The following is a 9,908-nucleotide window of genomic DNA, read 5'->3' on the forward strand; positions in this document are numbered from 1 at the left end:
ACTATGGGACCCAATTAAGGGCAATAACTCACAACTGTTTGCCATTTTGTCTTTTTGATGGGTACACAGAAACTTACTATAACCTACGAGATCATTGCCCAAGTCCATGTGCAGTCTTTAGTTTTAATTGGATATAAATCAATACAATAGCCTTAAATATGTTACAAAGACGCTATTCAGACAATATATGTGTTCAACTAAAGGTGATACAGTTTACCTAAATACATATATCAACGACAATAATAGAATTTAGTTTAAATTTGGAACTGAACAGGAACATATATGAACATTTTAAATAACTGAGTAATTAATTGTCAGTAATAGATAAACACCATATTGCATCACATAAGAAAAACTAAGAAAATGTCATGACATCTTTTCTTATTTCTGTAAATGACCCATTTTATATGGAAAACGTAATGGGTCCATGGACCACAACGCTTTATGTATGTATATATATGTATGTATATATATGCTTTTTATATATATATATATATCTTCAGTTGAGTTGTATAATTCAACAATTTAGGACAACTACAACAACAGGGTCTAAAATCTGCCATGATAATTGGCAGCATGAAAGGGACATTAATAATGACTAATAATGACTTCAGTCACGCCAGTTAATGGTTGCTCAATAACAACTCAAACTGCACACTTGACCTCAAAAGAAAAAAAGAAGAAAGAGCTCATGGCCAACTACAAAGCTTTGATTCTTTTTGTATGATGTGTGAAAGAAATCAAAAAAGGCCGTTCGCACTAAATTTGTCTTGTTCTTTGAAAGTTCTTTATTGTCACAACATGAAACTAAGTTTAAATGTATAGGAAGGAGGGACAACCATGTAGGAGACTTTGTTAGTTTTGCTTTCGAAAGAAAATGCAACATCAGTAGAATCTTTCGATCCGTGCGTAAAAGCTCGAAATATTAAAAAAAAAACCACCAATAATCTATGATAGATGACAGCAGAGTAAAGTGGACATTATTACGTCAGACATTTCACGTGATCAGTTGCTCATTCAAGTCAATCTGCACACTTACCATCCAAAGAATGAACTACAACGCTTTGATTGTTTTTACTGGGATTTGTTCCGTGCGTAAAAGCGCACAACCTATCCAAGTGGATGTAACATCAGTAAGTGAGGTAAAGCAGTAAAGAGGAGAGGCACACATTTTGCTGTCTGCTCTCCGTTTTGCAGCAGCGTCGTTCTGTAGCTCGCGCTCTGTAAAATGAAACACAATGTTGTCTGCGTTCGCGCCCGTTAAATCATAAACTTTCTAAAACAACAATAACTACATCCGAGGTGTGTGATGAGCATCACTCAAACGTGACCAGATCTAGGCCGTCTTGATAAAATAACATAAATTAAAATGAATGAATTCACATTTCCAAACAGGCGTGTTTGGGAAACCTGGAAATGACGTATACTAATGAATAAATAAACACACAAATAAATATATAATAGAAAAAAAAACGGGTTGAATAATGAAATAGTACATTCAATTGCATCAAGTGTTCCATACGACAGGTTTTATTTTGATAATTTTTTCATATTTGGTAACGGAAGTTGAGGGATCCGTCTCTGATTGCACGCGCACCTGCAGCAGTGGCAGCTGATAAAAGCAGTTCCTCTCACGTCACACTTTTTATTCCGACGAGGCACGCGGGCTGAGATGGACTTTTGCCAGTTCATTTGCACGATTTTTTTGGCAAGTCTGAGCATTTCCCCAGGTAAAAAACAAAGCTAAATATGAATACGTTTTTAAGGCAATTGTGTGATTTAATTCAAGCGAGAATGTGTGTAAGTCATTTAACAAATTGGAGCGTGTTGCAATTTTCTCTTGATCTAAACATGAACGAGGCAACATGGCGTATTTTCCTGGACCCCATGAGTTCAGGGTCACTTTTTTTTTTTTTTTGTTTTTTTTTTGTTTTTTTGGGATTTTAATTCAAGCCAGTCATATTTGTGCACAAGTTTCAATAAGTCAAAGTTCTCCATGTTTCTATGACCGCTTTGCGACTAAACATGTTTGGGTAAAACCGATTTTAAAAGAGACCGTGCTGCAAGTGAGTATCACACCTGTCCTTCTGTTTGCACATTCGAGGCCTATGGTGACCTTTTGAGAAGAGTTTTAACACAAGACCTCCTTGGTCTTTAATGTCATTGTTTTTTCTCATACTGCAATATTCAGTGAGTATACATAGGTGTTTGTCTGTGGCTTTTCTTGTCTAGAATTAAGTCCTGGTGAAATAGACTGTTATTTAACAATTCTGTTTGAAGTTGGCTTTTTACAATTCGTCCTGTGTGTAACTTGGACTACCCCAGTGAGTTGTATTTTCTAAGCCTTCCTCTTTGTCCTACTGTTGGTCTCTGTCTCTCTTTTTTGTTTTATGTGTGTAGGTCAAATTTTGGGATGCCATCACGGCCAGTGGCAGTGTGATGATGGAAGCTGTATTCCTGATGTCTGGAGATGTGATGGAGGTGGAGACTGTCTGGATGGATCGGATGAAATGGATTGCACTGGTAGATATACTTCCTGTCCTTGTGCAAAATAACTGTTCTTTACACTTGGCAACAATAAATTGGCCTTGATTGCTTTATATTCATTCACCATAGCTATTTGTTTTCTTGTGAGTCTGAAATGGTTTACACCACATTTAATAGGGCTTGCAGTAGAATCAGCAGAAATGACTGCAGGTTTATTTGTATTTCACACTTCAGTGAACAAACTGCTTCAAATCGATCACAACCGAAATGCAAGTTTTATTAGAAGGCAGGTGCAAAATCAGTTTCCCGCAGTTAACTGGTGATACGAGTCATATTTCCAGTTTTCCATGTTGGGAAAAGTTACAGATTGTCATGTTACCAGCGGTGTGTTTGGTTGTGTTGATTCAAAGGTCAGTATAAGAGGAAGCTTTAAATGATTTTCTTCCCTCCAGCACTTCCAGGCTCTCCTGAATGTCCGCCGGGTCAGTTTCGTTGTGTCGACTCTGTCGGCTGCGTTGATGCGTCGGCCCGCTGTGATGGACAAAACCAGTGTCCCACCGGCTCTGATGAGAACTGTGCCGCTACAGAGGGCTGTTTGGACTCTGACTGGACCTGTCGAAACACCATCTGTATCCCCAAAGACCTGCGCTGCAATGGACTGAATGACTGCCTGGACAACTCTGATGAAGAGGACTGTGGTGAGAAAGATGGAGGGTTGAATGCTGTGTCAGTCTGTGGGACTGCAGGGCACTATAGAGTAAAGTACATTTAAAAGGCCAGTTCACCCAAATTACAAGAAATTGTAGCTTCCTATTATGTACTGTAAGGCAAGTTTATTTGTACAGCACATTTCAACAAGGTAATTCAAAGTGCTTCACATAAAACTATTAAAAGCATTAAAACATAAGGCAAAAGAAAAGGAGATTTAAAAACAATTCAGAACATTCACTAAAACATTAAAAAACAGTGTAAGAAATAAAATGCAGATTTATATTTTCCAGGTATTGCTATAAACAATATTTGAGATGTCTTCAGTCCAGCCTGGTCTTCAACAAATATTTTATGCACTAATTTGCTTTGCCAGACACATTTAGGAAGAAAACAAAAAACTCAACCAAACTAAAAGCTATTGGAACAAATTAAGATATTTATTTTTAATGAAACCAAAACTATTTGCACATCTCCACAATCAATAGCCATTTTAAATGTAGCACTAAACCAGTACAGCTTTTGTTCAGTTATTTGAACATGCTGTCTGGATGAATGTGTGCGAAGAGCATTATCAGAGTTGTTGTCAAAAGATGTCTGACGCAACCAGCTGGCGCCTCACTCAGGGCAGGTTTGAGAAAACGTACAGTGAGACTGTCCCCTTTACAGGTCTGTGTGGCGAGCACGGCATCTGGTGTCCTGAGGGGACGTGTCTGAGTGCTGAAGAGAGGTGTGATGGGACAACTCGCTGCTCGGATGGCAGTGATGAGCCCGTAACCTGCGGTAGGTGTAACATGCTGACTTTCCCACAACTGTTGGTTATCAAGGACAGCATAATGTTTCTGCTGTGCTTCTGGTGTATGGATTTCTGTGACGCTGAGCCTCCTCCTGCAGGTCGTGTTTGCTCTACAAACAACGGCGGCTGTAGCCACGTGTGTGTCGATGCACCCTGGGGAGCTCTGTGTGCCTGTCCTGTTGGATATAAGCTCTCACCCAATGGAGCGGTCTGCCAAGGTGTGTAGGGCCAACACTATTCACTTTCGATATGTAAAGCAGACAATAAACCCCCTCTCTGATTATCAAACTGAGAAGATTACAGTTTTAAGACTAAGCTTTCTTCTGCAGCTGTATCATCGTCTCTTTCTAAATCTGTTTTTGATGCACAGCTCATGCGTATGAAGCTAAAAACTCACTCTCCCCCCTCAGATTTGGATGAGTGTGCCCAACCCTTTGCCCCCTGTTTGCATCACTGCTCCAACACTGTCGGATCCTACTACTGCCACTGCAGAGAGGGCTTCGAACTGAATGGAGGCTCCGTATGTCTAGCTCCAGGTAATGCGGTGGGGTTGTCTCTTGTCGGCCTTGTTTGGTACCAACTCGGCTTAATCTTGAGCCTGGGATCACAAGGAGTACTGCAAGACCATTTTGACGCATGCAAGTACAAATCTAGTGCTGGTGATCGTTGGGGAGCCGGTGATCAGATTAACTGTATGATGCGAGCCTACTTTGGATTTAGTTTCATCCTCTGAAAAGATCAAAACCAACCGCAAACATCATGAAGTGCACTTGGACAAAAGATTAGTGATGTGCTAATGGGCCACTTCGATGTGGCTCAGTTGATGACAAAAGCTACAAAGAATAGTTCAACAAGATCAAAGACGGAACATCTGATACAAGCGATCGAGCAGGTTGCATCAAAATAGAGTTTCAGCGCTTCTTTGGTAATAAAAGGAAGATGAAATTGAAAAACATTGCATGAGGTTTTTTTTCTTCTCAAATATAGTTGGTGATATTTCTCATGAATGTTTTAACTTTAACGCTCTGCAAGTGTCTTTCTACTTTTATCTTGGGAGTGATGTGAGAACTAATCCCTTATGTTGAACTTCCAGGAAGTGAAACTTACTCCAATTCAAGTATTCACACTAACGGTGCCCTTTTTCCCGCCCTGATTTCTATCCATGCATCCAGGTAATGCTACCAGATTGTTAATTGTGCAGTGGGGCTCTATCGGGCTGTTGAATATGCAGACTCGACAGTTTGAAGCTATCAACGCTCCAGTGTCTGACCCAGTGGCCTTGACTTTCGACATTGCCCGAGGCTGGTTCTTCTGGGCTGACAACCATGGCAGCATTTACAAAAGTAATGGAGAGGACAGCTGGACAGTCTATACTGGTTAGTTGACCCAAGATGTGTTTTTAAAGATATTATTGTGATTGCAGCTTGTCGTGTATTAGAATTTGAAGCAATGCAATCTATTTTAAAGTATTGTATACTGTGTATGTTTTTAGTGACTGAAGCAAGAGACCATGAAATAGGTTAAATAGAAAGACTGTCGCCACGCTGATTTAGCTTGGCTTTGACACGCAATATAGACGTGTTATGGCACTTTTTTTCTTTTTGATAAGTCTACTGGAGTGGTTCCCAACATTTTTGGCTTGCGCCCCCCCCCCCCCCCCCAAAGTGTAGCGATGTCTACTTGTGATCACTTGTCACCAGTTCGACAATGTTTTTTTCACCTTATTTTTGTTTGAACACTATTTTAAAGTCCTGAATCACCTAAAATGATGATTATCTAGTTATTTATCTTGTTAGAACTTTACGTTATTTATTTTTTTTATTTATTTTTATTTTTTTAAAAACACTTGTTTCATCTGTCTCCAGCTTAACATGTTTGACGTGATACCTTTTGCACAAAAGCCCCAAACTCTGTGACCCGTCATGAAATCCATTTGATCCCCATTCAAAGTTGGACCACAAGTGCAGAAGAAAAAGCAACATTTCTGAACCAAAATTTGATGATTGGTTTCTGATATTTTTTTAAATTTTATTTAACAGGGAAGCCTGGAATCAAGGGTCTCGCTTGTGATTGGTTGAATGGAAACCTTTTCTGGACCAATCAGAAGACTGAGTCGATCTACATGCAGGCAGCTGATGGGAAAAGTTACACTACTCTGCTGAGCAAAAACACCAGCCCGTCAGAGTTGGTGCTGATACCCGTGGAGAGGTATGCTACTTATTCTGTCTGTCGCTACATAGGATTTACAGTGATCACATTTGAAATATTGTATTATTAAATGGTCATCCTGGCCCCAGTGAATGCTAAATCTGCTTTTATTTACATGGCACATGGAAAATTGAGTAAAATTGCGCACACATCATGCATGAAAATCCATCCATCCTGGATGAACCCAAAGAGGCGACACTACGCTGGGTCGCGCTTATTCGACTTCTCTCCCCTCTGCCTCCCAGCTTGATGTTCTGGATCAGTGCTGGTCACAGTGACCGAGTGACGATAGAGAAGTCGTGGATGGACGCGTCGGAAAGAAGCACTCTGACTGTGCTCACTGCTCAGTTGGCACACAGCCTCACTGCTGACGTGGCTGCCAGGAGGCTCTACTGGATCAGCGACTTCAAGAAGGTGAGTTAAGGAGGGAAAACCTAGACAAACACACGCTGGTGTACATGCGTTAAATGCATTATGTAATGTCTTAGATGTACAGAATTATGATGCATAGTAGGCCTTTTTTCACAGCAGTAGTTTGTTATAGTAGGAAACGCACGGGTTCCAAGGTTGGGTGGCATGGCCCAGTCTACGTCATTTAATTCTAAGGTCATGAATGAATAGAATATAGGGTGGAGGAATTGCTTCCCTTAGTTGGCATGAGTTAATTTATTACCCTAAGCTATTAAGTTTGGTCAGTATGGATGAATTTTGTAAACATGTTTGTTGTTCTTCATATATACCGTGAACATGAATTTATTTTTCTTTTCAGTCCATAGAGACGGTGAAGGTGGACGGGACAGGCGGTTACTCCTTCACAGGACTGTTCAACAGGAAACCTGCTCTCGGCCTGGCTGTGTTTGAGAACTCTTTCTACTGGGTGGATGAGAAAGGACTGTGGCAGGTTCCCCAGAACCAACCAAACCAGAAGCAATTCATCTGGAAAGGCACTCTGCCAATATTAGCCGTGTACCATGAGCTACAGCAGCCTCAAGGTACTACTACTAATAAAGTATTCAATATAAACTGCAGACAATGTATTTCAATACTAGATTGTATCAATACATCTTTCTTAGTCGTAATAGTTGTTTCTTTCACGCCTGATAATGGTACTCATTTCAAAATGTCTTGTGGCGTTTCTCAAAAAGGTTCCTCTGCATGTGTAAAGACTCGATGTCAGCTCTGCCAGCTAACTAAAGGCAGCCCTGATGGATTCACCTGCGCTTGTCCAAACTCCAAAGTGCTGATGCTGGATGGGACGTGTGAATGTAGGTTCACCATAACTTTACCTTTCCATGAATTGCATCATATCGTGCCAGAATATTTCTTGCCATCATGGGATTAACTCCCCCCCTTTTTTTTTTTTTTTTTTTTTTTTTTTTTTTTTTTTTTTTTTTTTTTCTTTTTTTTGGTCCTTTTTATAACTCTAAGCGTGAGGGCATCATAAAAATGTGTGGGTCCTTTTTGTCCCACAGATCCAAGGTTTGTATATGCTACCATCAGCACCATCAACATGCTGGAGTTTGGAGGCAGAGGGTCCACTGAAATCCAGCTGTTTACCACTGCCGACGGCATCCTGTCGTTTGATCTGGACTGGTACAGAGAGTGGCTGTACTGGGCTAACGAAACTGGCCACATCCAACGCACCAGTCTAACCCACGTCAAGACTGAAGTGGTCCCAACACCTCTGCCAGGTTAATGCTTTCAGTTTTCCTTGGCTTGTACGGAGATGGGTAACTGAGAGCAATATTCACCGTATTATGACTTGACAGAAAATGGCAAATGGATTAAGCAAATAGTTTACGAAACAAAATGCCTCGCATGTCCTTGTTCCAACACAAATTATTAGATTACATGATTAATGAATTAATAAAAAAATGAATGGATGGATTAATGGTTGGTAGAATCAATTGTTAGTTTCAGCTGTACATGATGGTCAGTACATGCCGTCAACCGACTGGCTGCTTGGTCTTATTACATCCTTCTGCACACTTTCTATTTACTCCACTTCTTTGTTTCCCTCTTTAGTTTGTCTGATCAAAATAGACCAGAGGAAGGGCAACCTTTATTGGGTGTCATGTGACCATAACGGCATCGGCACCACCACGGCCGACGGTGGATACCCACGTCAGTTGTACCACACGGCGAACAAGATCCGAGACCTGCATCTGGACTGGCTGAGGGGGGTCATCCTCTGGCTGGAGGAAGACAGAGTCTTCACCATGAGCATGATGGGAGGCAAAGCCAAAGAGCTAGTGCGCTTAGCAGGAGGAGTCGGGGGGAATGTCGCCTTCGACCTCAGGGCTAATAGTCTGCTCTGGAACTCAAAAGGGGCAGGTCAGTCGGTGACTTCCGTAGATCAGAGCGCTAAAATGTTGTTGCCGAAAGGCCTCTCCAGTTACGGTGCAGTAATAAACAATGCTTTGAGTCACTACTAAGGTTAGGCAGTTTATCAAAACTGTTACTTTGGCTCAAACAGTCAAGAACTTTAAATCTGGTGATGTCGGATGGTATATTTCCACAGTAAAGGCCTGTTGAATGAGTTTTGGGTCTCACACATTTTTTTTTTTTTTTCTTTTTTTTTTTTTCAGGTTTGACAACGATGAGTTTGCTGGAGGAAAGAAGCCACCGAGCCGGCCGGAGATGGAACATTTCGGGCTCAATCGTGGCTGCTCTAGAGCCCTTCCTACTGTCCCTCTCTGATGATGTCATGACTCTGTGGGACCGGCGCGATGGGAGCCTTGTCCGAGACATGACAGTGAGAGGTCGTGTGTTTGGCGTAATCGCTGCACTCGCGGACGTCAGCACAGGTCAGACCAAGTCAATCTGTCACAGAGGGAATAAACGTATGGATACCGCTGCATGCTTTTTATTCATTCTACACTGTTATTTTTACCTGAATCAGGTTTGAGTATTTTCTTTTCTTGGATTTTCTGTTGAAGTTTTTCTTTTTTTGCTGCTTAGTCTTTGTGTCAATGTGTTGCGGTCATCATGCAGGAATCACACAGCAGGAATATATTGAAGAAGACAAACTTTTTATGAGACTTTTCTATTCTGATAATAATCCTTAAGTGGCACACGGCATTTGCATGAACAAAGTAAAAACAGAATTGGCACTCATCGAGGACGGCAACAGTTTTTCAAAGCACACGGACATAGAAATTTGTGGTAGAGAACAGTTATATGAAAAACACATTTATACTCGCATACTTCTTAATTTGCTCAATTCCTTTCCTCTCCATAGTGCCCAATACTCCAGTCTGCAATGAACCCTCTGTGCTGTGCCGACACACGTCAGTCTGCCTCTCGCAGGCCCAGCTGTGTGATGGGAAAAAGGACTGCCCCGACGGAGACGATGAGGATTTTTGTGTAACCTCATGTCCTTCTAAAGGTAAAGTCTCTGTATCGCTTGTGCATTTTTGTGGGCGCCTCTAAAGCCATGTGAGAAGTAAACGTATTCACCACTGTCTCGACTGATAACTTGAGTCTCCCAGCTTTTAAGACTGATGGTTTCTTCTCTGCCACAATTTCCAATCTTAGACGATTTCAAGTGCAAGGACGGTGGGAGCTGTATCTCCAGGAATCTCGTTTGTGACGGTCGTTCTCATTGTCGTGATGGCTCAGACGAGGTCGACTGTCCAACCTTAGCTCCTCGTGCAGCTCGGGCAAACGTCCTGAAGTGCCGCTTGGGCTCAAAGCCATGTGATGACGG

The 9,908-nt window shown here is 41.5% G+C and overlaps 1 protein-coding gene across 1 annotated transcript in view; it reads left to right on the forward strand.

Annotated features, from left to right (window-relative positions):
- Nucleotides 1–1,661: 1,661 nt before the first annotated feature.
- The window catches only part of LOC116387961 (low-density lipoprotein receptor-related protein 2-like), a 22,094-nt gene continuing 13,847 nt past the window's right edge, over nt 1,662–9,908 (forward strand). Inside the window, exons 1-16 of the mRNA XM_031855445.1 lie at nt 1,662–1,730; nt 2,401–2,523; nt 2,940–3,185; nt 3,865–3,978; nt 4,090–4,209; nt 4,402–4,527; nt 5,164–5,367; nt 6,031–6,199; nt 6,445–6,613; nt 6,969–7,191; nt 7,345–7,464; nt 7,672–7,890; nt 8,225–8,533; nt 8,788–9,006; nt 9,441–9,587; nt 9,737–9,898. Of these exons, the coding sequence (XP_031711305.1) occupies nt 1,673–1,730; nt 2,401–2,523; nt 2,940–3,185; nt 3,865–3,978; nt 4,090–4,209; nt 4,402–4,527; nt 5,164–5,367; nt 6,031–6,199; nt 6,445–6,613; nt 6,969–7,191; nt 7,345–7,464; nt 7,672–7,890; nt 8,225–8,533; nt 8,788–9,006; nt 9,441–9,587; nt 9,737–9,898 (2,728 nt within the window). The 5' untranslated portion in view covers nt 1,662–1,672. The remainder of the gene's footprint in view (nt 1,731–2,400; nt 2,524–2,939; nt 3,186–3,864; nt 3,979–4,089; nt 4,210–4,401; nt 4,528–5,163; nt 5,368–6,030; nt 6,200–6,444; nt 6,614–6,968; nt 7,192–7,344; nt 7,465–7,671; nt 7,891–8,224; nt 8,534–8,787; nt 9,007–9,440; nt 9,588–9,736; nt 9,899–9,908) is intronic.

This window comes from Anarrhichthys ocellatus, unplaced genomic scaffold, assembly GCF_004355925.1.
Source record: "Anarrhichthys ocellatus isolate YVR2014 unplaced genomic scaffold, GSC_Weel_1.0 scaffold16, whole genome shotgun sequence".
Lineage (NCBI taxonomy): Eukaryota > Metazoa > Chordata > Actinopteri > Perciformes > Anarhichadidae > Anarrhichthys > Anarrhichthys ocellatus.